The sequence below is a fragment of the Fusarium keratoplasticum genome, chromosome 2, assembly GCF_025433545.1.
Source record: "Fusarium keratoplasticum isolate Fu6.1 chromosome 2, whole genome shotgun sequence".
Classification (NCBI taxonomy): domain Eukaryota; kingdom Fungi; phylum Ascomycota; class Sordariomycetes; order Hypocreales; family Nectriaceae; genus Fusarium; species Fusarium keratoplasticum.
This window is the reverse complement of record NC_070530.1, coordinates 1,581,551-1,606,697: the sequence shown is the minus strand read 5'-3', so window position 1 is coordinate 1,606,697 and position 25,147 is coordinate 1,581,551. Positions and strand designations below refer to the sequence as shown.

The 25,147-nt window shown below is 54.9% G+C and overlaps 6 protein-coding genes across 6 annotated transcripts; 4 read left to right on the top strand and 2 right to left on the bottom strand.

Moving 5' to 3' along the window:
- Positions 1 to 240: 240 nt before the first annotated feature.
- On the top strand, positions 241 to 2,199 carry NCS57_00243200 (MFS domain-containing protein; the record flags this gene model as incomplete). Its single annotated transcript, XM_053052463.1, has 6 exons — positions 241 to 325; positions 381 to 690; positions 740 to 798; positions 849 to 888; positions 944 to 1,471; positions 1,527 to 2,199. 6 exons carry the CDS (start codon positions 241 to 243, stop codon positions 2,197 to 2,199), a joined length of 1,695 nt encoding a protein of 564 aa, XP_052917709.1.
- Positions 2,200 to 7,056: 4,857 nt separating this feature from the next.
- On the top strand, positions 7,057 to 10,209 carry NCS57_00243100 (Zn(2)-C6 fungal-type domain-containing protein; the record flags this gene model as incomplete). The annotated part of the gene is made up of 4 exons (XM_053052462.1): positions 7,057 to 7,397; positions 7,528 to 8,385; positions 8,434 to 9,364; positions 9,418 to 10,209. The coding sequence occupies 4 exons, from the start codon at positions 7,057 to 7,059 to the stop codon at positions 10,207 to 10,209; spliced, it is 2,922 nt and encodes a 973-aa protein (XP_052917708.1).
- A 755-nt stretch (positions 10,210 to 10,964) lies between these two features.
- Positions 10,965 to 11,711, bottom strand: NCS57_00243000 (uncharacterized protein; the record flags this gene model as incomplete). The annotated part of the gene is made up of 1 exon (XM_053052461.1): positions 10,965 to 11,711. One exon carries the CDS (start codon positions 11,709 to 11,711, stop codon positions 10,965 to 10,967), a length of 747 nt encoding a protein of 248 aa, XP_052917707.1.
- Positions 11,712 to 12,775: 1,064 nt separating this feature from the next.
- On the bottom strand, positions 12,776 to 15,283 carry NCS57_00242900 (uncharacterized protein; the record flags this gene model as incomplete). The annotated part of the gene is made up of 1 exon (XM_053052460.1): positions 12,776 to 15,283. The coding sequence occupies one exon, from the start codon at positions 15,281 to 15,283 to the stop codon at positions 12,776 to 12,778; it is 2,508 nt and encodes an 835-aa protein (XP_052917706.1).
- Positions 15,284 to 21,885: 6,602 nt separating this feature from the next.
- Positions 21,886 to 23,006, top strand: NCS57_00242800 (uncharacterized protein; the record flags this gene model as incomplete). The annotated part of the gene is made up of 3 exons (XM_053052459.1): positions 21,886 to 22,329; positions 22,379 to 22,814; positions 22,870 to 23,006. 3 exons carry the CDS (start codon positions 21,886 to 21,888, stop codon positions 23,004 to 23,006), a joined length of 1,017 nt encoding a protein of 338 aa, XP_052917705.1.
- Positions 23,007 to 23,535: 529 nt separating this feature from the next.
- On the top strand, positions 23,536 to 24,968 carry NCS57_00242700 (DAO domain-containing protein; the record flags this gene model as incomplete). Its single annotated transcript, XM_053052458.1, has 2 exons — positions 23,536 to 23,646; positions 23,829 to 24,968. The coding sequence occupies 2 exons, from the start codon at positions 23,536 to 23,538 to the stop codon at positions 24,966 to 24,968; spliced, it is 1,251 nt and encodes a 416-aa protein (XP_052917704.1).
- Between the last annotated feature and the right edge of the window lie 179 nt (positions 24,969 to 25,147).

The window sequence follows — 25,147 nt, the reverse complement described above, 5'->3', positions numbered from 1 at the left end:
CCTCGCCAGCTTGCTCGTGTCTCTACTATCCCACCACCACCAACAACCACAGTTATCCACCCTACCGACGACGACATCTACAAGGGCACTTGATGCTCTAGTATATACACCACGAAACCGACTCAGACAGACAACTTGCGGCTGAAATTTTGTGTCACGCAAGGAGACAGATCACATCCACCACGGGATTCGTGTAGGACGACAGAAATTTTTGGGTCAATTGCATCAAATCAAGCAGATATGGGGAGGAGTCGTCACATTTCCGCGGCCAACCGCGGCCAGAAGCAGCTCCCTCCGTTTCCGACAAAGCAGATGTTTGTTCTAGGTATGACGCCTCGCACATCTAGCCCCTTGGAAATTCTTGGACTGACAAGGAGCAGCATGCTGCAGGATATGCGAGCCCATCGCATTCATGTCCATCTTTCCCTACATCTACTACATGATTGAGGATTTCAACATTACCGATGATTCCAGCAAGATTTCAGTCTACGCCGGCATGGTCACCTCTGCCTTCACTCTGGCCGAGTTCTCGACAGGAGTTCTGTGGGGACGACTCAGCGACAAGATTGGACGGAAACCTGTGCTCCTGTTCGGTCTTCTTGGAACTGCTCTGAGCGTGCTTGTTTTTGGATTTGCCCCCAGTCTGCCCGTGGCTCTTTTCGCCCGTGCTCTGGGTGGTCTTCTCAACGGGTGTGTTGTCTTTTGAAGCCATTGAGAGCGCTAGCTGACTTGAGACCAGTAACATTGGTGTTCTCCAAACCACAGTCGCTGAACTTGTCACTGTTAAGGAACAACAACGTAAGTTCATATTTACCAGCTGTGGAATCTCGATACTAACTTTTGCGCAGCACGCGCCTATACTATCATGCCAATGGTCTGGTGCATTGGGTAAGCGCAGAAAACTGAAGCCTTTTGGGATTGCGAGACTAACTCGGGCATCTAGATCCATCATTGGCCCCATGATCGGAGGAGCTCTCGCCAGACCTTGCATCAGCTACCCCGAGATCTTTGCCCGCGGAACCATCTGGGACCGATACCCTTACCTCCTTCCTAACCTCTTCAGCGCCGCTACCGTCTTTGTTGGCGTCATTATTGGACTCCTCTACCTCGACGAGACTCATGCTGAGAAGAAAACCCAGAGGGACCGTGGACGCGAGATTGGCGACTATCTCGCCACGCTGTTCGGCCAAGTGACCAAGTGCAACGGACGAGGACGTGCCCCCGAGAAGAAGGCTCTGCTCGACGGAGAGCGTCACGTCAGCTACGGTAGCCGCCACGGTTCTTCGAGCTCTGATGAAGAGGACGAGGCTCTTCCCGCCTATCAAAGCCAGGAAAGCTCGCCCCGACTCGCTCCCATGGACGACACCCGATCTCTGGAGTCCCAGCCCCTCGAGCCTATTGTGCAGGAGAAGCCCAAGACCTTCACCAAGCCCGTCATCATGAACATCATCTCGTACGGCATTCTTGCTTTGTAAGTGTTTCTCGCCGCCTATTGTTGGTGTTGTGTCTAATCCGTTCTCGCGTAGCCACACTATGACTTTCGATCAGCTCTTCCCAGTCTTCCTCAGTACCGCCCGACCCGAGCACCCTGTCCATGACCTCCCTTTCCGCTTCACTGATGGATTCGGACTCGAGACCAAGGTGATTGGATTCATCATGTCGGTTCAGGGTCTCTACTCGCTCTTGTCTAACTACCTGATCGTTCCCCCGGTCACCCGACGACTGGGCTCTCTGCGCCTCTTCCGACTCCTGGCGTTTTCTTACTTTGCGTTGTACCTGGTCACGCCGTATCTGGTTCTCCTGCCCGAGCCTATGAGGATGCCGGCCATCTACCTGCTCGTCATCTGGAAGTGTACCTTTTCGACCATGGCCTACCCCAGCAACGCTATCCTGTTGGCGAACTCGGCGCCTTCGAAGCAAGTCCTCGGCACTATTAACGGTATTGCGGCCTCGACCGCTAGTCTGTGCCGCGCTCTAGGGCCAACCCTGTCGGGACTCCTGTACTCGTTGGGTCTCCAGACTGGATACTCTGGACTTGCATGGTGGTTCAGTGGACTCGTGACCATTGTGGGAGCGTACCTGAGCTCCCAAATCACCGAGGGCGGACCCCAGGAGGAGGCGGTGATGCCAGAGGAGGAAGACCCGCTCATGGATGAGGGTCTCTTCACGGACTACGATGGCGACGACGACAGAGTTTGAAGAATCATCCATCATCGATCGACATGAAACAGCGGCATACGATTTTATTTACACACCCGGCGTTTAAACGTTTCGAAACAAGCAAGCAAGCAAGCAAAAGGCGAAGGAAGACTCGAGACGAAAACTTTGGCGACATTTCTTTTCCCGGGATGGATCCATTGCATTGGATGGATTGTACAAAGGGCACACACGCTTACGTCGAATAATACCCCTTTCAAGACAGCGACGACGACGGAGCATGGAACAGGCGTTTTTGCAAAACAAAAAAGAAGGATTGATCTGCTTGGGACATTTGAAGGTTCCCTTTTCTCATGAAACATAGACTTACGGATTGGGTTCGGCGACGGAATTGGCGACAAGTAGAAGGCAAGGATAGGAAATGGGCGGAGTGATGGGTTTGAGCAATGTCTTTTTTTTTTAATGGATTCGCTGTACGGCCGACAGCACCATGCGCAACCTGCATCGCCGACGATGAGACCCAGGGGGTCCGACGGGGGCGTTGATGTATGAGTACGAGCACAATGGTGGTCCTAGAGGTGTCGACGGCTTTGGTTTATTTCTTTCTGCTTGGGAATGGATCTATGGAGAGTTCGAACAAGTCTGGCTACCTCGCGGGACCGAGACTGGCGGTGTACGAAGTAGATGGTGTATCTAATTGGCAGTAATCTGATGACTGGCCTGGCCTCATTTTGAGCGAGACGTCGATAATTGTGCAGTGGTGAATAGTGAGGTGAATAGTATTGTATCCGTAGGTAGTTGGCGGTCTATTCGCAACCTACCTCCCTATTACCAGGTATAACAACTAGACATGGCCGCGGATCTGCTGCCGATGCGCAACCGAGCATCGGGGCCTGGTCTTGATACACTTCATGTGTAGAAGGACTCGCTACAAAGTGTTGTGCGCATGGTCACATTGCGTACAGCTACATGATGGCCAGGTCTCGGCGGGCAGGGAAGGCATGTCGAATTCCGCATTCACATGGAGGGAATCAACTTCCAAGCAAGCAAGCAGCCCATGCCGTGCCGAGACTACCTATCTCCAACCTGAATGAAGTAGGAGGCCCCGGCGAAAAGACGGTGGCCGTTGAAGCAAGCCGGGGCCGGTGGGACGGAGAAACAGGGTATAGAGGCAGCGCAGCGTCAACGACAGCAACGACATGACATGGGCGGTCAAGTCGGCATCCAATCCCTGGTGGAGACACAGACAGGCAGAGAGAGGGGAGAGGATGGATAGAGAGAGCCTCGGGGTCAGGTTTCACATTAAAAGAGCAGAGCAGACTGAGCTTTTTTTATGTCGCAGACAAGGGGTGCACGAACCTTCATGTCAGCCCTCTAGATGCAGCGCGCGCCATGGTATTGTTGGTTGTGCTACCCACCTTGACCGGTCTGGAAAAGAGGAAGAAGAGGAAAATTTCTGTGAATGGAAGGGCCTCGGGGGGGTTAATCCCTTGATCCCTGGCATGGGGAGCAGGCAGGGTTGGAATCGAATCGGCTCTTGGAAGACGAGGAGGTCCTTGCAAGACAGATGGATGGATGCTTGCTGGGTTCGGGTCTGGACTGCACAATGGGATCTTGCAGAGGGTAAAAGCTTACATCGTATGAGGGTAGAGAAGGCAGCTAACAAGATGGATTCCAATATTTGACCCATCTGTCCTGGCTATTGTTGCACAACAGAGCAGTGCCTGTGGGTTCTCCCTTGAGCACGCCCCCTTCCTCGGGACGCTTGGTCTCTTTCCTGGTGGATTAGGTAGGTTGAAGAAATGCAGCCGCAGCCGCACCAGCAGCAGGAGAGGAGCATCTGCAGCATCTGTATCCGTGGAAGCGTGGCTTTTGACGGAGGTTGGTGGTGTGGGGGAGACTAGGAGACAGGACCCTTGTTGCTTGGAGGACAAGTCTGTACACCTTTTGAAGGACGAGTTGAGGAGGGGAACAATTACAAAATGAAGAGAATGGATGAGCAGGAGAGAAATATTGAGGATAAGGTTGTGCATGTTTTAATGCTGCCCCAAGATTAAGAAGAGAATGAGTCGAGATCTAGATAGACGAGCATCTTGGCTCTCGGCTATACTTGCGGCTGAGGCTGAGAGCACCAACACCAGAACCAGAAACTTGGATCAAACCACGGATGCTGGTCGGTCCATCAATGACAATGTAGGAGGTTTACATACGAATACGGCGCCGGCATCTCGACTCGGGAATCGGAGCTCCGCCGCTTGATGTTGTGCTGCAGCCACCCGGTCCTGCGCATCCGACCCGGCCCAAGGGCGCGCAGGCAATGGGAAGCCGGGTCAGACACGGGTTTTGTTTGCCTGCAGGAGTTGTGACGATGGTGACGGAGGTTTTTGGAGTGAGATCAGCATGAGAGTGTGGAGACGAGATGGGAACGCGTGAAATAACGACATTTACACGGACAAACACGATCAGGCTGCGGACAATTGTGAGCGACTTTGTTACCGTCTAGTTCAACTTTGCTTCTTTCCCGGTGCCACAGCTGCTTAGGACAGTACAGCATGTGCGTATGTGTGCGTGCGCGCGTGCGTATCATGTACGATGAAGACGCGCACGCGGGCGATTCGATGCTGTGCCGTACATGTGTGTGTGCGTGTGTGCGTGTGTGTCAGTGTGTGTCCCTGGATGCCCGTTTTGGGGAGTGGCACCGAGAGGCGGGCGGCTGGCCAAGGCACTTGACTGACTTGTAACAAGGGGAGAAGGAACCAGCATCTCGGAAGACAAGGCAAAAGGAAAAAGAAAACAAAACAAACTCAAGCGAGCGCGTCAGATCCGGATCCTGTACGTCAATAGCCGGGCCATGGTCATGGTGACGATGATGATGATGCCTGGAAACCAACAGAGATATGGAACCTCAGATGCAGCGGGAACCAACGCCTTGTCCAAGGCGAAGAGGCGAGGCGGAGAGAAAAAGAAAAGAAGATGGTGATTGGCATGTCATTGGTGTTGCGAGGCTTCTCCAATTTGTGATCAATCACCAAGTCTAAGCTGGAAAAAGATCGTCAGGGCGACTAATAGTCCCTTCCGTCAAACCAGACCATCTCAGGTCAAGCCAAGCGAGGCGAAAAGAGGAGAGAAAACTTGAAGATTGTTGCGATGGATGGATGATATGTTGACAATTTGCTTATCAACAACCGGTACGGTACTACTCGACAAGGCCCCCCCCTAGAAAACCCCCCATGCCGGATGCCATTTTATCCCACCCAGTCAGGGAGACTCTAGCCAATCCGCCGGCCCAATTCGAAGCCATAAAAAAAATCACAGCCGACGTGCTCTGTGCTTGTGCTTCGGCACTCCAGGCCCTTTACCAAGTCTGGAACCTGAACCCTTGTTCGACGGGCATCCCACATCAATTGAGGATCTGGATCTGGGTAAGGACGCCGTAAGGAGGGGAAGAAAAAAAGAGGGAAAAAAGAGAAAAAAGAGGGTCCATCCAATATTTTCTTTTTTTTTCTTCCCTCTCTGCGTTTTGCCTGTTGTTGGCTTTCCCCTCTTTCAAGTGTCTCGAGTCTCTCTGCTTGGTTCGTGCTCAAGACCCCCCCTGGTCTGTCCCATTGAAATTTTCCTCAACGGCGCAGGCCAACGAACAAGCTAAAACTGACTGACGGGAGTTGCTCTGCTTACATTCCTAGAGCCTTGTGTCGCCTTTGACTGCGTTGGCAGCTTCAAGGACCCTTGCCTGTCTCCATCTCGCATGAAACAAACGTGACCAATTTGACATGGACAAGAAGGAAAGAAAAAAACCTTGGTCCTAATTGATTGCCACCAGAAGGAGCGGCCATCAACCACCGCGGCCGCCACTTGATTCTGCCCCCAAAAACGAGACCGAGATAGAGAGACAGCACACACGCGCGCTACGATACGCTACGGAGAGAAACAAACAAGCTCTTTATTGCATTTCTAATGCTTCAGAGCCTGCGCTAGCTAGCTTCCATTCCCTGTCCTGTCTGCACCTGCACCCGCTGCTTGGTGCCGCTAACGTTTCCCGCCGTCTCCGCCGAGGCCGCTGACGCCTCCCTCTCTTACCTACCTACTCTCGCTCTCCCTCTCGCTCGCTTGTTACATGCAAAAATTCATCATTGCGCTTCTCTCTTTGGTCATGGGTCGCGCAGCCCAAGCTCCACGATAGGATCCAATTCCCATCCATCTCCGCCCCCCTCCCCGCAGAAAGCCACGCCGGTCCGCCGCACTACTGAACCAGGACACTACCACTCGCACCGCACCGCACCGTACACACACGCCAACGCCATACCGCGCTTGTTACAGGCGGTGGCAGAGGGGACAAAGAGCTCAGGGCCAAAGTAACCGACTGGAGAGCTTCTCTGGGATTGATCAATCATCTTGGACTCGGTCGAGTCTAGTCCGGTCAAGCTCGCCTTGTCCAATTCATCCATCTCAATCTGTCATCCCCTCGTTTCACACCTGCTCCAACTTTTCCAAACCCGAAACATTCAATTCGCATCCGACCTGTCCTCCGGCGGCTGCCTCGGCTCGCTGATCGTTTCCCGCCTGGTCTTGGACTTTGTGTTTCGTCTCTTTTGCTCTCATTCTCCTCTTTTCAGGCTCATTGTTGGTGCTTATCATTTCGCGACAAGGAAGGGGGGGAAAAAGAGATAGAGGTACTAGCCTCCGGCCGGATAACCCGAGCTGCCGTTCCGCCTTCCGTCCCCGTCTCCGTTCCGTCCACTTCCCACCCCCTCGGGCTTCCTTCCTCCGCGCGTCGCCTCGTCCAAACCATCGCTTCAAGTGCCGCTCCGCCCATCGCCATCGCCGTCCCCTCACCAGCGTCTCACCTAGTGTCGCCCGCAGCCATCGGCTCCGTCCTCCGTCGCCCGGCGGGCCGTCACCATGCCTGCGCGCGGCCCTCTATCTCCGAGCTCCCAACCGGCCAAGCGACAGAGGCAGAACTCCTTTGACGATGGATCGCCGCGCAACGGTCAGCCGAGCCCCAACGATCGACAGCAAGCCGACGCCGCATCGTCCTCTGCCTCTGCTCCTGCCTCCGCTGCTGCCTCGGTTGCTGCCAAGCCAGGCCAGAGCAGCAACTTCCGCAACGTCAGCGCCTGTAATCGATGTCGCCTCCGCAAGAACCGTTGCGACCAGAAGCTCCCGAGCTGCGCGAGTTGCGCCAAGGCCGGAGTCGCCTGTGTCGGTTACGATCCCATTACCAAGAAGGAAATCCCACGCAGGTACGACAAGGAACTGGACGCGCGGCGGTGTGGGAGCGAGAGCCTCTGTGCCTCGCTCGACGTCGCGTGCTGGATATCATATCGCGCCGTCAATGTTGGGTGGTGGATGATTTGCTGACCTGTCGCGCAGTTATGTCTTTTATCTCGAGACGCGAGTTGAGCAGCTCGAGAATCTGCTCTCATCCAATAACATCGCCTTTCCCCCAGCCGAAAACCTCGAGATATGCTCTCGCCCAGGCACCGACACCGCCAGCATCAACTCGACGACAGAGACGGGCTACTCGGGTCAGTCTGAGGCTGGCGACCGCACTATCAATAGGCCTCAGAGCCAGGCAGTTGAATCGCTGAAGCCCAAGAAGCCGGGCCAGGCCGGCTTTCTCAACATTGTCAGCCCTTCGAAACCCCGGTCTTTGGCCTCCGCATCTGGTGTCTCGTTTGCCAGGGTCGTGTACGCTGCTGTGCAGTACTCTACCTCTGGTCAGACGGGTATGGGTGATCGACCAGGCTCCCGTCAACCTACAGGAAATGGAGCTTCGCTGCGCGACTCCTTCTTTGGTCTTCACACACGGCCCACCATCAAGCCTGCTGCTTTCCCTCCCAAGGAAGTCGGCCTGCGGTTGGTGAGGCTCTACTTTGAGCATTCTAACCCTCAGATCCCAATTCTCCACCGAGGAGAGTTTATGCAGACTTTTGAGCGCGTCTATGCCACACAGGACCCCGGTCGCGGCTCGCGGGAGCTGTATTTGTTGAATATGGTATTTGCTATCGGCTGCGGTGTCATAGTGGGCGAGCCCGTAAAGACAGAATCGTCGGGCGGTAGTACGGGCGCCGAGGCCAGGAGCCGATGTGAGCCTGAAGAATACCATGCGAGCGCCATTGTTCACCTGGAATCGTGTCTGAGCAACAGCGGCGGGGGGTTGGAGGTTTTGCAAGCCGTGCTTCTCCTGGCTAACTTTGCCCTCCTCCGCCCTGTTCCCCCTGGACTCTGGTGAGTGATGGATCAGTGAATTGTTGAGAGGGGACTAACATGTGTCAGGTACATCATTGGCGTTGCTGTGCGACTCGCGGTTGATCTCGGCCTTCACTACGAAGACGACAGAGACGTGGAAGTGTCGATACCCGAGCCTACCGAGTCGGACCAGACTGAGGGTGCTGGGCCACGCGAGAATGGTGTTCAGGCTCGTGGAAGAAAGCTGTGGACGCGTGACATGAGACGACGTCTGTGGTGGTGCACGTACTCGCTTGATCGGCTGGTGAGCACATGTGTTGGAAGACCATTCGGCATTAGCGATCAGGTCATCACAACCGAGTTCCCCTCGCCGTTGGACGACGACTATATCACGCCGACGGGGTTCTTGGATCCACCATCAGACCAGATCCAGCCCAGCTACAAGCATGTCGCCCATCACTACTTCCGCTTGCGGCTGCTGCAATCTGAGATCTTGCAGGTGTTACAGTATAACCAGGCTCAGATCGCCAAGGCGGGCGTCTCAAACAAGCATCCCGATACGCATATGCACCTGCCGTCGCCTTTCCTGGTACAGTTTGATTCGTTCCGGTCATGGCGCATCGACATAGACAGGAGGCTGTACCGGTGGAAGACATCGGCACCCACGAGGCAGGAGACGGGCGTCATGTTCTCGACCGAATTCCTTGAGCTCAACTATTGGCAAGCCATCATCATGCTCTACCGCCAGAGCCTGAGCGTGCCCGCCATGTTCGAGGGCGAGTATAACTCGTCAAACGAGGTCAACAGTCCCACGGCCTACCAAGCCGAGCTACGTGAGGATGAGGATCGTATCTATCTCAAGGTTGCTGAGGCTGGCCAAAAGATTCTTCGTCTCTATCGACAGCTCCATCTCAGTGGTCTGGTCAGCTACACCTACCTCTCCACGCACCACCTCTTCATGGCAGGAATTTCGTACTTGTATGCCATCTGGCATTCGCCAATTGTGCGAAGCCGCCTTGTAAGTTTACTTGTCCACACAGCAATAAGAGCTGATAGCTAACACGAGATTAGACCATGGACGAGGTGGATTTTACCATCCTCGCGGCTAAGTCGGTCCTCACCGATATGATTGACAAGTGCCCGCCGGCTGAGACGTGCCGAGATGCTTTCGACCGGACAGCCAAGGCCACCATCAAGATGGCCAGTTCTACAGGAGGTTTCGGGTCTCCGACGACTCAACCTCGAAGACAGCGCTCGGCTTGGAACACGCCCCCTGACTCATCCAAGGGCTCAGCACAGGTCCGTCACCGGCACCAGAGCTCCGACCAGGCGTCTTATCAGTTCGACATGTCGCGGTCTGACTCGCTCTCGTCCCCGACACTGTCCGTGACGGGCGAGGTGAATGCGCAGCCGTCTCCTCCGATGGCGCGGACTGCTGAGGGGTACATGCTCAAGTCGCGTAATCGCCCAAGCCCTTCCGAGCTCAACCAGGAGGGATCGCCCGTTGAGTCGGGCATGGTACCATCACCTGGTGTTCCTAGGAGAGTGACATCACAGCCATCCACAGGCGGTGGATCGTATACTGGACAGCACCCTCAGCAGCAGTTCAGCGGACCGGGGCCGGTTGATTATCCCGACGCGCAGACGATGGAGTTTCTGCAGAACTTGGGTGCTTCGGCCAACGGCGAGTTCGGCAGGATGGACCAGTCTCAGATCGACCTCGGCATGGGTATGAACTGGGAAGGGCTCCATCACGACTTTAGCGAGACTCCCCAGATGAACCCCTTTGATACCTTCTTCTTTGGCGGGCCCCAAGGTGCCAACGGCAACGGGTCCAGCAACGATGGAGGGATGAATATGTGAGTAGTGAGTGATTGGTTACTGTTCTGTTTTTTATCTATCTATCTATCTGTCTTTATTTGCCGGTGCTGGCGCGAGGGCTAGCTTGCAGACGCCAGGCAGTCTGTCAAGCGATGGGTGGCATTCTTGTCTATTTTTTTTTTTTTTATATCTTAGTCTATACTTGCTCAGATCTGCATCAGAGGGCGAGGGCTCCGCCTCTGTACTTGTTGTCATTGTCAGTCGAAGTGAGAAGAGAAAAAAAAGCTGGGAGGTGGTTAGAGGACATGGTGCCTTTGGGCTGGCTGGTTGTATCTAGGCCATGATCTTTAAAGAGACGGGAGAAAAGGGGGAGGGGGAGGACACACAACATGAAAACAGCCATGTTGCGCAGGATCAAGGGACAGTTGAAAAGGCCGATTCGTCTGTATATATAGCTTTCATGACGAGACCGTTCAGGGGGGTATCTATGGAAATGACTTGGGCCTCTGCTCCAAAGACTCGAGCCTATTCTGTCCTGTCGTCTGCTTCTTCTGGCATTCTCGTATTACTTGGCTTCATCCGTCCTAGATTGCCGTCACCACTCCTATTACCCCGTGCTCTCAAGAACCCTCCTCGTTATCCAACTCAACATTATCTATAATCAATCACTCCAGCGCTTTTCCCCCAAAACGTTCATTGACAGAAAAGTCCCCGTCCATCAACCCTTTCTGTTTGTGCTGAATTCGTAAAGTCATAACCGGAAGAAGAAAACGCGTTAAAGTCGTCGTAACAACCCCTCATCGATCCCGGCTATACCGCCTGCTCTCCCTCCTCGGCGAGTAGTCTCTTGGTGGATAGTCTCTTGGTGGATAGTCTCTGTACCCATCATCTCTGTATGACTCTCGTCGGTACCGTTCCTGGCTGTATCGCTGGCCGTATGACCTTCTTGGCGGCGACGGGCTGTGCTCCTCCTCGACGACGATCTCATTGTCCGATGATAAGCCCGACACGGCGGATTCTTGGGCGAAGCGCGGGTGTGGGGGCGCAGACGAGAGAGGAGAGGGGGTCAGAGATGGAGGCTCGACGATGATGCGCTCACGGGCTGGGGGATCGACAATCACAGGCGATACCCTCCTCCGGCTCCTCTCGCGCGAGCGCACAGTCGTAGCCTTTGATCGTGTCGTCCTCCGCGATCCATTGCTCCTTGGCCGTCGGCTCTTCCTCCCCCTCTTGCTCTTAAAAGTAATGACACTCCGGCTCGCAAAGGTCGACGAGTCACCCCCAGTGACACTACTCATGGGCGCGCCAGACTCCTCAACCATGACAACGGGTCCCCGGTGCAGGATGACGTACACGAGCCATAGCAGAAGCAGGAACCCGGCGACGGAGCCGAGAACAATGCCCGCCACGACGCCCGGGTGAGGAGAGTTGTCGAGGTTGCCATATGTCGACGGGACGGGGACAAACGACGTGCTAGACGGGTCGTTTTGCCGGACCGCGAGCCGGTTCCCGGAGGATATCGTTCTCGAAGGCAGGACGGGCATTTTCGGCGATTCCTTCTCTCGAATAGCTTCTTTTCTCCTTTCGTCTTTGTCGTCGATGGATATCGTCGTTGTTGTTTGTTGTTTTGTTGACGTTTTGCGTCTACGACGGGGAGCCAAAAGGACGCGCGCGCAGAGGGAAAGAAAGGCAGGTCGCAGAACGGGAGACCTACCCTTAGCGCATGGCAACGGGGTCGACAAGGAGCGATCGAAGCAATTAAGCTAGCTTCCCCTTTCGATGGGGGTGATGATCGGCGAGCGAGCGACGAGGATGGGATGAGATGGAGGAAACAGAAATGGTAATTAGATGGGAGGAGCGAGGATGAGGCTGGTTATGCAACAGTAGCAGCGCCCGGAAACTACCGCAGAGGTCACTCTCTTTATTAGATGCACGTCCCAGCCACACCATTTTTTGGTCGGCAATCTTAGCGAGACACGGGCAAGTGATTACATGACCTCTAATTTTGGATTTGGCATTATTGTAACCTCTCTCAGAGAATTCGAAACGAATAGCACGCTTTACCTTTCCGCATTAGACCAATTTCTGCAGACTTCTATCCTATTTGAGCATCCGATAGAGTCAACTCGGGTTCCGGCGACCGCGCGGAATAAAAGTGGGACATCTCGGCCCCGGCCCGGCCCCGTTGTCTCGCAAGTCGGAACGGCTTTCACATGTTCTCACACTTTAGTCACTCGACAACATATCCATAGTGAGGTACATATAATCTTGTCTAAATTTTGGACATAATCGTCTCTTTTTACTCACTACAAATACCCCCTAGTCGCTCCAGATCTAACATACAATATCCCGCTCCCTAATAGATTTACATCAAAGTCATCCAAAGCCGTGGTCGCATATCCAGAAATGCGCCCCCATACAGCCAATGCTCCATTGTTTAATATAGTACAAGAAAAGAGAAAGAAACGGGAATAAACTCTTCAAGTCAACTTTTCCAGAAACTGGTCCCAGTATCGTTCCGATTCGAAAAAGGAAATCTGCGGCAGGCGCTCCGTCGTGGTCATTAGATATGAAAGCAGACAAATAAAAGTTAAGAGAGTCAGAGACTTTATACTCTGATTCGTGGCTTCGGGGGAAGTGGTGGCAGTGCACATGTAGGTGGTGGAGCTGGTGGAGGGCCTTCGCTCAGTTGAGGCATGCTTCGCCGGATGAACAAGCCCTTGCTGCCTGTATCTGTCCTCAGTTGCGGGTTGCTGGCGGATGCGGGGATCGGAGGAAGAGGCACCGTAGGCGGTGGTGCAGGCAGTGGCAGTGACTCGGGTGCCATGGGCGGAGGGAGATCGGCCGAGGCGCTATACTGAGATGCTCGATCCGACACTATGGACTGCATGCTCGCTCGCCTCTGGGAACGTGCCTTCGCTGACACCGAATCGCTTCGGCCATCGCCATGCGTGTCCATTGAGGTACGGCATCTGACCATCTCGTCAGACCCAATTAGGGATGACCGAGATCGAGTTCTTTGAGGGGGTCCAGGTCGGACCGGTGTTGTAAAGTTGCGCAACATTGGATGAGGACTCTCAGATTTGCGCCATTGCCGCATCCCTGAAAATCTGCGTGAGCTGGCTGACCGGTTAACCTCGACGATAGGTTCATCGACAGGCGCCAGGCTTGACCGTCGTGATGGCACATCATATGTGTTGGGAATCCGCGGCAGGGACATCAAATCATCATCGTCGGGGTCAAGCGGTTGGGTCTCGTCCCCATGACGAGTCACCGGCCGCTCGTGCACCTCCTCCATCGGTGAGGGTTGGTCAGCTACCATTGACAGCGGTCGCGCGATCGGCAGAGTGGTCGGTGGTGCTCTGCGACCTAACGATCGTGTCTGGTACTCAGTCATACCTGACTGCGTCATCATGCCAAATTCCTGCGCTGTACTCCTCACATACGAAAATCGTCTGTTCGACGTGTTAGGAACACTGAAATTTGGTGTTGGTGCCTTGGAATGTGGCGGCGTGTTCAGATCATGAATCACCCCTGATCCGTACGTCGATTGCGGTCGCACATTTGCTGGTCCACCGCGAAGCTCGACGAAGGGGCCCAATACTTGCATCGATTGCCTTCGGTCGAGGATCGCTGCAGCGTTTGGACGTGGCCTTGCCTCCGGCTGGCTAGCTGCTTCTTGCACCTGAGGCTTCTCTTCAAGATTCGTAGGGAAGGTGTCCACAGTCGGTGATGGCTCCGGGGACGATCCAGTGGATGTCACAACTGTCCGTTGTCCAGAGGATATAAAGGAAAGGCGGTTCGAGCTATCTCGTAGGTTATCCAGCTGCCTGCCATCATGTGATACGAAGCTGTTGGTGGTTGAAATGTCGTCCAAGGACTGGTCAACGGCTGCATCAGGTTCGGCAGTGGTAGTAGCCGAGTCATCGGCATCACTCGCTCTCCTCCATTGAGAGCCCTGAGTACTCTGGCTCATGACGCGCGACAGTCGATCTGGATCCCTCACCACCAGCGTTCGTTGGCTGGGCTGCTCTCGTAGGGGCACAAATTCATCCTCAGCTTTGGGCTTCCCCGTCTCGGTAAGCGTCCTCTTGCCTCCCAGGTTCTCGATCTCACGGCGTAGTGTCGCAATCCAGCCTTCCATATCCTCAGCAGTCTCGAAAATCATCAGAAAGTTGGACGCTTGTCGCCGTTCTGTAACCCGGAGGTTCCAACGTGAGAAGAGTGATCGTGAGGAGTCAGTAGTCAGCGTGCCGTCGGATTCCGTAACTGAAGAAACCTGTATCACCCAATGACGACCAGGAATCACGTCGCTGGCAAAAGCCGCCGAGTTTTTTCCAAGATGGAGAACCTTCTCGGGCAATCGGTCAAAAGGCCCTTCTGCTGAATATTGTAATAGATAGCCCGATGTTACCAGGACGTAGATCTTGTTCGTCCATTCAAACTTGGGGGCGGGGCCAGAAGTGTTGCGTCGGTGCTTCTTCTTGACCTTGCCCTTCTCAATAGTGCCTACTTCCATGTCAATTGCAGCAGGCAAGTCCTCGCGGGATGCATTAACTCTGCGCTCATGCATGCGCAGAATGACTTCTGGGGCCAATGACGTAGCGGGCAGTGTCATGTGCTTGATAGCTTGAGGAAATGCTTTGAAAAGTGGTGGAGGATGCCACGTTGCAATTGGTCCTCGCGCGGGTTTGACTGGCCCTTGAACCCTGACGGCACCAACGGATTTCTGGAGAGTAGATGGAGTCTGATGATGAGCGTCGAGTATAGTGGATAATGGGCGCGGGCTTCGTGGTGTTGTGGGAGAATGATCAGACATAACAGCTGACTGGCCATTGGAAAAGGTGCTCATATCGGTAACGGACGTGTGACTCCCAATCGATGTGGGCGTTTCTGGGATTGCCAACTCTTTTGGTGCTTTGGATCGACCAAACAGACTCCTCAATCCCAACCTAGACTCCCTCTTGTTGACCTTTTCCGGCTTCAAGGGAACCCGGTTTTCTTCTGCTGCCATGACGTCGATGTCCGGTGGGCGGCTCCTTCGCGACGGCGTATGATGGCTCTGGAGCGCTTCCAAGGTGCCGCTATGGGCCATGAGGGAATCTCTGTAAGGCATGGTTGCGAAGCCAACAGCGGATGCTTAGGATGGTGGAGGGTTTGCGAGGGGGTGCCCCCAAGGGGACAGCCGAGCGGTGGGCGTCGTCGTGGAAGATATCTGTCGCGCAGGACAGAGCGGCATGAATCGGCTACCTTGCTGCCCGGGTGCAGGCGACGAACAATACTGGTGTGACGACAAGTTGAGGATAATACTGCAAGCACCTCGGTTGGGAATATGCGCGGGACGATATATTCGTGCGCCCAAGTGTGTGACAGGCGGGAAGCGGGAGCGGGAGATGGCGAGGATAATGGGGATTGATGGATTGGAATGTGGGCTCCCGTCTCGGATCTGGTGGATCGCAACTTGATATCAAAAGGTTCCGTCGCGAGATGGCGCCGGCATCAACTTGTAAGAGGCTCGGCTGTTTCTTCTTACCAAGAATGGAAAGTAAAGGTAGTGAGGAATAACAAGAAGAGAGAGGAAGAGAGCGACGCAAGTTGACAAGACAAGAGAATGTGAAGCCTACTTGGCCGTAAAGAATGAGCAAGCGAGCAAAGTAAACACGCCAGAAAGAGGGCGCGTATTCAGACAGAGTGCAGCAAGGTAATGTAAGATGTTTGGATTGGAAAGGAGGAGAAGAAGTCAGCGAGACGCGGGAGGGGACGGGAGGAGGCCCGTTGTATTGGATGGAGGAAACGGCTCCCAGTACGGAGTAGGTGGGTGGTGTGGTGCCGGGTCGTGATGTAGTGAGTACATCGACTACGTATCGGGGAAGGTGCAGGGCCTACTTACACTTACCTTACGGGGATGGGCATGGGGATGGGGACCTCCAGAAGGAAGGAAGCCCACCCAACGTGCCCACCAACTTCACCTCAGGCACGGAAGACAGGAGCGACGGGATGCAAGGGAGGGTTAACGAGGAAGGGACTTGAATTATCTTCTTATCAAACCTCCTCTTTAGCAAGAACAGCACAGCAACATCCTCTCCTCGACATCAAATCCTCCCTCGAGTCATCAACTCGACTCTCCCTCGCCACGGCGCTTCCAGAGGGAACAACAGTGTCTAAGGTGACATTGCGCTACACCCTCTTTCTACTGGACGATGAAGTACCTACTCTTTTCGTTCACTCCTCAAAAAGACAGAGCGTCAAGGCACTGCACCACCAGTCAAAGTCGCAACAACATGGGATCCGCTGGGTCAAGAATCCCTGCACTGCCAGAGATGGTTGGAAGAACAAGCCTCACGCAGGTACGGGGTACATGTGAAAAGAAACACGCACAGGGCGCCCACCCACACGGGGCATCCCACTGGAGTGAGCGACGCGGCCAGAACATGGGGCCTCGCCTGGTGGAACCTGATCTTGATGACCAAGCCCAACAGCTAAATTCGAGCGCCCAGCGAGGCGAGCGACGACCCAGCAGCAGAGGGATGAGGGAACAGACAGGGGTGATCCCCTGCAACCTGCAAAACGGCTGCCAGGGACCGAACCATACCTAGCCAGCCCGGCGAACGGGGTGCTAGCCAGTGGAGACGGTTTGGCAGCCCGGGAATCGCTCCTCTCAAGGACACCTTTCTAGCCCGAGACACTGAGTTCGTACAAGTGTATTGTACCATTGTCCGAACATGGGCTGATGAGGCTGGAGCTACTACGTAGGGCGAAGCTCCTCCCTCCGTCTCGAAGGCTGGACTCAATCATCATGGTGGCCGGCCCTTTGAGGCCCAGGAGCCTGGAACACATGGGGAAGAGACCAGCCCCCAGCTGCTCTAGCAGAGTCTGAGCCTTGTCGATTGGGCCAACAAGTTTCACGGCAAACATGGACGCGAGCCCGACGCAGATGACGATGTTCATACGTGTGCCGCACAGCGAAAAAATTCAGGACACGCAATATCGACGAAAAGGAACGAACGCGACGGTTTTGTACGGCCCAGTAATTGGCTGAAACAAGACACATGGCTTAACACGACACGACACGATACGACGCCAGACGGCACACTGGATCGATTTTTAAAGAGTTTACTTGCGCACGGCACCCAGACGGGTTGGAGGAACTCTGTGCTCTCCCAAACGGGCTGAGCCTCGCCGTCGGCTCAAAGTGCCACGGCCTTCGAGGAACCAACCTAGCCTCCCGGGGGCCAGGGGTAAGCAAGCCGTCTTCACCTCCCTAGCCCAAACCCTTGAGCCATGGGCAGGGTTGAGCGGGAGTTTTTCAACTTGTGACAAGTCTAGCATCTATTAATCCCAGTTTCTTCCTAGCATCTCGGCTTAGAATCCCCCATGTCACCCCCACTCCAGGAATGGAAATCCTTGCAGCTCGCCCTTCACAGCGAATAGCGAGGAAAACCGCTGTGTCGCAGGCTGCACGCGCGTTTCGGAGGCGGTGGTGGTAACGGTGGCTCTAGTCACGATCTTTCGATGGTCCAAGCCGATCCTTTTGTCTCCCGTGCCAGAATGATTTGGCATACTTGTAACCCTCATCTTCCAACCCAAGGTTCGGCATCCCGCAGGGCATCACGTGCATGCGAGATCCTCCGAGGCGGCTGCGCAGCAACTCTTTCTGAGAGTATCGCCGAAGCCAGACTTCACAAACGCCCATCACGGAAGCACAACCTGCGGTCCGGGCTCAATCGCTGCCAGACCAGTGTCTCGCAAGCACGGGAGCTGGTGTTAGTACTGGGAACGTGCCAAAGCCAACCTTGCAACCCTTACCCTTCTGCTGTCATTTTTGCTAGCCTCAGCAGTCAATCGGTGATACAAGGGTCACAGAAAGGGTCTTGGCCGCTGCGCTGACAGGCCTCATCAAGCTGAGAAGCCAGAATAACAGGGCTCTTGTTTCGGGATCGGCGCGGAAACGGCACAAAACGAGCGATTCCATTCTCGCTCTCAACCTCAGCTGGTCATTTGGAGGAAACGTGTGACAGGGGCCGGATTTGTATCCTCGAGCCTACATCTGCCGCGGTGCCAACAGCGAATACTATCCAGAATCAGGGGCTATTTTTCCACTCGCCTTATTACCCTCTCATCTTACACCATTTAGCGAACACGATTTGCTGCCCATCTCCATACCGCGGACTAGGAAGAACAGGACGTCTTTGAGTCTGTGCTGCGTTCCCTGCCTCGAAATCCAAAAGTTCTTGGACAGCTCACAGAATGCATCTCATTCTCCACACAGCGCACAGGTTGCACGTGAGGAGAAGCTGGTGCAGCTCAGTGCTGGGATCATTCTTGTTTGCCTGAGTGACGTCGGTTGACAACAAGTGCACTTAACATCTACATAGAACATACTAATCGCAAGATCCCTGAGTCTTAATTCGACAGACTATAGGCCTCCTGCATGATGCAGAGGCTTTCTCGGCACTTGAAAAATCGATCCGATGATTAAATCACATCAACAGAGGAAGAATTCACTAGGCATTTCTCTCCGCGACGGTTCTCAATGGGCTGGTCCTTTCGTCTCATTCATCAAGCGAGCCTATGCCCGCATGTTGGACCGTCGAGTTACACAGCGTCTGCTGTCCTTCGCAGTTTTGTGCAAGCCAGTACGCCTGTACTCCGTGTGTGGTTCTGGAGATACAAGACACAACCAACGGCCTGGGCCCATGTGCGGTTCCGCTCATATCCAGTCCGGGCGCACCCTTTCCAACTCGTCAGCACCAAGGAGCCGTCATCACTAGAGTCTTCTTCGCACCCACAGGCATCCCGGCTATTCCTAGGTCCGGCAAATTGGGTCATCGATCGAAATAGCATCGATGGCTCGCCTAATAAATTGCCTAGCCTTGATCCGTCCAGCCACGACAGTATCGCACAAGGCACTAGCCTTTTGGCATTGAAGATACTTGAGCCTCTGGAACTCACGCACGCAAGCTTATGCGGGAACTCGCGCCTTTGGGCTTGAATTGCGGGCTCTGCAGAAGATGCAGATCGGCTGGCCTCGTTCCTGCAGTAGTGGGCGACTAAACTCGGAGCTGTCTGGTTCGGATTTCGCTTCTCTGGCCACTGAGCCAATGCCACTGTTGATATGGGGACAAATGCCTGCCCTGATTGGAGGGGCGCTGCTGCAGACCTGGATATGGGCGAGCAGAGAGGATGGCGCCGTGAGACAAACCTATTTCCCCGTAACGAGTTCCTCCCTGCCGCTTGTGTGGTGGAAATTATCTAGGAGGCAAACATTGCTTGCGATCGAGACTGGGACGATCCGTAAACGTTGGATCAGTCCGGCTTTTGCGGTTCTCAACCAAGTCTGCTCCATCTAGGATGTCTCGGCTCCATCCAGACCCATGTGGACTAGGCCAGGGCCGAGACAGGTTTTCTCTTGTCATCAGGCTCCTCCTCCTGGGTGGTGGAGCATCTTTGGAGCCTTCCAGGCCCGGTTTTCTCATCAACTTGGGATGGGCTGTGGTAAGCGATTACAGAAGGCAGACAGGAGCTTCTTAGTGCCGGGTGTTGTGGCCGCGGCCGCGGTAGTTGGTGTCGGGGGCTACGTAAACGACCAGGGCGCTGGCACAGATTCAGTACCGCCAGAATGGCTGGACTATCCGGATCAGACGGTGAGACTGAGGGTGAGGTTGCGGAATGTCACCTTGGTTGTGAGATCCATGGACACGTCGAAGGATCTGCGTTGCTAATCAACGTCCTCAGCGGTGAACGGAGCTAACGAGATGAGCTTAAGATGAAGATGCCCAACACACTGGCAAGCTAAGTCGAACTGCGTTCATTTCTCTTTTTGCTTTTTTCAATAAATACGGAGTTGTTTCGGGCTGTTTTTTTTACTTTGCCCACCAACCAACAGCCCCCCACACTGAGATGAGTGTAATTACCTGGGTAGGCAGAAGAGTATGCAACTCGCTATGGCCAGATGTTCTCTGGCAAGAGTGTCCGTCGAACATGGACGAGTGGAAGCTCCTCAAACGCTGAAAGGAGGCTTGCTCTCAGCGTCTTGGGATCAGATGAAACCGCCAACAGGGACAAGGACAAGACTCGACTGCGGGAAAGACCCTCTCTTTTCTCCGCCATCGGCCACAGACGTGTCTGGGTTTAATTAACTTTTCTTTTTGCCTTTCGCCCATTCGCAAGGGCCATGGCTTTCCTATCCATGTGCGCAGCGCACGCCCGCAACGCTGCATGTTGGCCTGGGCTCTCTCACTGGCTGAGGATAGGTGATTGGGGCTGGGCACATCAGAGTTTCACCAAGGTGGCCTGTTCTCAGCACCTCTGCTCTGTGATGTTGGGCGGAGGCGTTTCAGAAGCACATATTTCCCCGGAACCCCGGGCGTTGAGGCCTTCCAGAGGGCCTTGCTTTCGTCCCCTGTCTGTGTGTTCGTCTGGCCTTGACGACCTACTGAGTGTATGTGGTGAAAAGGAAGCTCAGATCGGACCGAGGTCCTGGTTTCTCGCATTTGAAAGGGCTGATGAGTCGCCGAGGCTGATGGGCTAACCTGTCTCGGTATCAGAGCCAGATGCAGCGTGATAATCATCAGTCTGACACATGCGAGGGGCAGGCCTGTTCATCCAGATGTTGGGACGAGGGATGTGGGCAAAGGAATCGCGAAACGTGAAGGTGAAGCTTGGACAATTGGTCATGATTATCGACCAGATGTAGGTCCATGGCGCTCCGAGAGCGGTGAGAAGTTGTCACACCTTGGTTGAGCGATGTCGGTATGGGTTCCTCGTGGCTCCCATCGTTCGTATGGCGTCGTCAGGCCTTGTAGTCACTGCTGGTGAGTGAAACTCTTGGCAGCGGGTTTGTGCCTGGAGAAGCAGATGGAGTCCATGGTTCCGGATGACACAAGAAGCGTCCAGGCTCTTCTATCTGGATCCAGCACCTACCTATCTACATGGAATCTTGACCCGACTTTGCAGTGCTTGGTGTAACAGACAGTTGGTACCTAGTCGCCGAAAGGCGAGGCAAACCAAGAAACAGAACCGTGTCGGCGCTGGAATCAGTAACAGTACCGAGCCGAACGCAAGGTCAAGCCCGAGGCCCCGTCACGGTCAGTCAGAATCATGGCCACGACCAAGAAATCATGAACTCGAAGCCGGGCACGAGACGTCACTGGGAGGCGAGGGCAGAGACAGAGGCCAAGTCATCCGGGGACCCAGAGACGTCACAGGGCGCCTTCTCCAAGGCTCAGCGGGGTGCAGAAGGCTGTAGCGGGCTGGTCAAGCCCCCGCCATCGACTGACGCGCCCTGTGACCACTGACAGGCAGAGCACTGAGGGGTCGTGATCAGCGCAGAAGCAGGCCACATCCTCACTCAGCAACTCCGGCGCATCCTCATCATGAACTCTACGATCCCTAACAAATAGCCTCGTCTCTCTATCATCTTCCACGACCCTAGATGTTTTGCTATCAACCCTCAGCAAGCAAACAGACCTATCATTTACCTGAGCATCTGCTCTAGCCCGCATCTCGTCAACCTGCAGCTCCCGTCAGCTTGTAGCTACCCACATCAACCCCTCCAAACTACCGACCTAACCCAGCCAATCGTCGTCACCTTGACAAGCAAGCGAACATCCATTGACTCTTGACGTCTTCACCGACCCAGCTCGCCTCTACTGCCTCGAACACCTCGCTTGTACATCACCTCACTTCTCAGGAGAGCAGCAAGTACCACCCTCTATCATGGCCTCTCCAACAGACGGCACCGCGGTTCCCCGCAACGAGTCACCGACCAGATCTCCGCGATCAGCTTCGATATCGTTGCAAGCAGCCGCGACCATGAATGCGGGACTCCAGCACGAGCCCACACGGCGTACGACTCCATCTGGAAACTTCTATGGTCTGGATCTCTCTAACAGGAAACCAGGGTCGTCTAGCAGCTCCCTTTCCCGACATCGATCCTCACCTCAAGCCGACCGCCGTCGATCTGCCGTTCTCATGAACCTCCAGCTCAACGACCCATCCATACCAGCTCCCGGCGAGATGGTGAGCGAAGAATCCGGCCTCACGACTGCGAGCCCGCGTCCGATTTCTGGCTCGCCCCTGTTGGCTGACCCTCATCATCATCGAGCGCCCAGTCTGGGCGAGCTCCATCAGGAACTAGAGGCGGAGCAGGAAGCTCATGTGGTATGCGAGCCAGGTGTCATGTGCAACAATATTGACTAACGGTTGATAGAACCGCCTCTTGCAGATGATTCGACAGCAGCAGCTTGAGCTCCAGCGGCTCCAGGCCGGTCAGCCACAGAACGTAAACCAGACCTCTGCTGTTGACGATAGCAGCGCCATCTCTGAGCGGTCGGCCCATGGGACGCCCCATGCCTCAAGCGCCCAGATTACGATCCCTCCCTCCTTACCGTCTGCCGGCTCGGGTCCCCGGTCCGCCACTCATCGCCATCCCCGAAGCTCCTTTGACATGGCTCGCGCCGACCTACAGCGACGATCTAGAACGCCCAGTCGCAGCGGTGCTTCCCCGCGTCTCCGTTCGACGTCCATCGGCGGTGAAAGCGGGGACTGGGTCCTTGGCGGCCGAGATGAGAGCGCCTTCTACCAGGCCGAGACTCAGATGCTAGTTCGGGAGAATCAGATGCTTCGCCATCGGATTCGGGAGCTAGGTAAGCACCGGTCAAGGATAATAGCTCGGGACTATTGTACTAATGCTGTGACTAGAGAAACAGCTATCTGATCTGGGCACTGGCTCCCCCACTGCCCATGAGCCCCCTCACCACTCCAGCCTGACCAGATCTTCTACCACGGCCGAAAAGGAGGAAGAGAAGCCTTTAACTGAAGCACCAAAGGAAACCTGAATTTGAAACTTGTGGTTCAATCGATTGGGACGCTGGTAGGCATTAAGCATAATTGTTGGGGAGTTTAGCGGGTTTGCTTCAGGGTAAGGCAGATGACTACAATTGTGCGTACGAGGTAAATCAAGTCAGTGCGAAAATCACCGTGGCGTTTAGGTGTGTTTTTCATGCATGGAATTAAGGATTGGAGGGGAAAATGAGGCAATGAATGGTTGAATGACTGGTTGTGAATGGAAACACATTGTGGGAGTTGGAGTTGGGGCTGGGCTTGGGTGGTGGCTGGACTTATGGCGGCGTTTATTTACGAACTGGGCCAAAATGGTACCGAGAATAACAAAACAAAGCACCCATGACCGAACTGATGGACGATAAGATGCAAAATTCGCCGTGTTCCTACACTAGTTATGTCGGCCCAGGGGCAGTATACGCCGTTGACATGGCGTCATTGGCCAGCTCGGCAGATATATCATGTAGACCGAATATCAGCTGTAGTCTGCAGTTCACAACCAACTCAACAACACCAACAAAAACCATGTCCATGATGCTACGACCACTGGTGAGATCTGCGCCTTCTGGCTGGCGAGGCATTCAGAAACTCAACTTTAGCTCGACATCAGTAGCTAGAGCGGATTTCACCCATGCTGTAAGTGCCGTTCTTCATCATGCCATGTCCGGAGCCGGCGTCGGTCCCTCGCTCCCCGATACATCCCGCCCGACGACCCCATCATGAGATGTTTAGCAAGAGTGGAAAAAACTAGACATTGCCTGCCATAGAACAGCCAATTACCCATATCAGCAACACGTGTACTAACAGTACCCCGATAGGTTGTCGGTGGCGGCGTCGTCGGCCTCGCCATAGCTCGGAAGCTCGCGCAGCGCGGCGACAACTCGACCGTCCTGATTGAGCGCCACAACGCCGTGGGCACCGAGACGAGCTCGCGAAACAGCGAGGTCATCCACGCGGGCATCTACTACGGCCCTTCCAGCCTCAAGGCCAAGCTGTGCATCCGCGGCAAGAACCTGCTGTACGAGCTCTGCGAGAAGCACGACGTCGGCCACCGCCGCACCGGCAAGTGGATCGTCGCGCAGAATGAGGCTCAGCGGGAGGCCCTTGAGAAGATTCATGCCCTGTGCGAGAATGAGCTTGGTGTTCCTACGCGGTGGGTGAGCGGTGAAGAGGTGAAGCGTGATGGTGAGGGCGTTAAAGCAGCATGTGCTCTTGATAGTCCAACCACGGGTATCGTCGACTCTCATGGACTCATGATGTGTCTCTTGGGACTGTTTGAGGAAGCTGGCGGTGTGGCGGCCCTCAACTCTCCCGTTGTGGGTATAACACCCCTCGGCGCTCAGCCCGGTAGCGAAGGTTGGGAGATTGAAGTTAAGGATGCCTCGACTGGTGAGACGTCGAGCATCACAGCCGAGACTCTCATCAACGCGGCCGGGCTCGGCGCCGCGACCATCCACAACATGATCGTGCCGGCAGACCGGCAGCAGAGCCTGTACTACGCCAAGGGCAACTACTTCTCCTACTCTGCGTCGCACCCGCACATCTCTCGCCTCATCTACCCGGCCCCGGAACCCGGCGCCGCGGGGCTCGGCACGCACCTGACGCTCGATCTCGCGGGCCGCGTGCGCTTCGGACCGGACGTCGAGTGGGTCGACCGACCCGATGACCTGGCCGTCAACGCGGCGCGGCTCCCGCAGGCGATAGTCGAGATCCAAAAGTACCTGCCTGGCGTCAAAGCTGAGGACCTCGTAGCCGACTACGCCGGCATCCGACCCAAGCTGGCGGATCAGGGCGCCGTGCTCAAGGGCAAGGGGTTCCACGACTTTGTGATCCGCAGGGAGGAGGGCTATGAAGGATGGGTGAACCTACTGGGCATCGAGAGCCCCGGATTGACGAGTTCGCTGGCCATTGCGGAGGAGGTCGAAGGTCTCGTATACGGCAAGGAACAGTCACTGTGAAGGAACGGAAGCTGTTGCGATTTATCCTATTCATGCTCAAAAAGGTATATAGAACGACAGCCTACCATAGGTTAGGTAGCGAAGGGTAGTCGGCTGGCCGAGGCGAGAATCAAAAACGCCGCCAGAAGGAACTATGGTATTTCTCAAAGGTATCCCACGTCCATGCAAGCAAAGCAAAG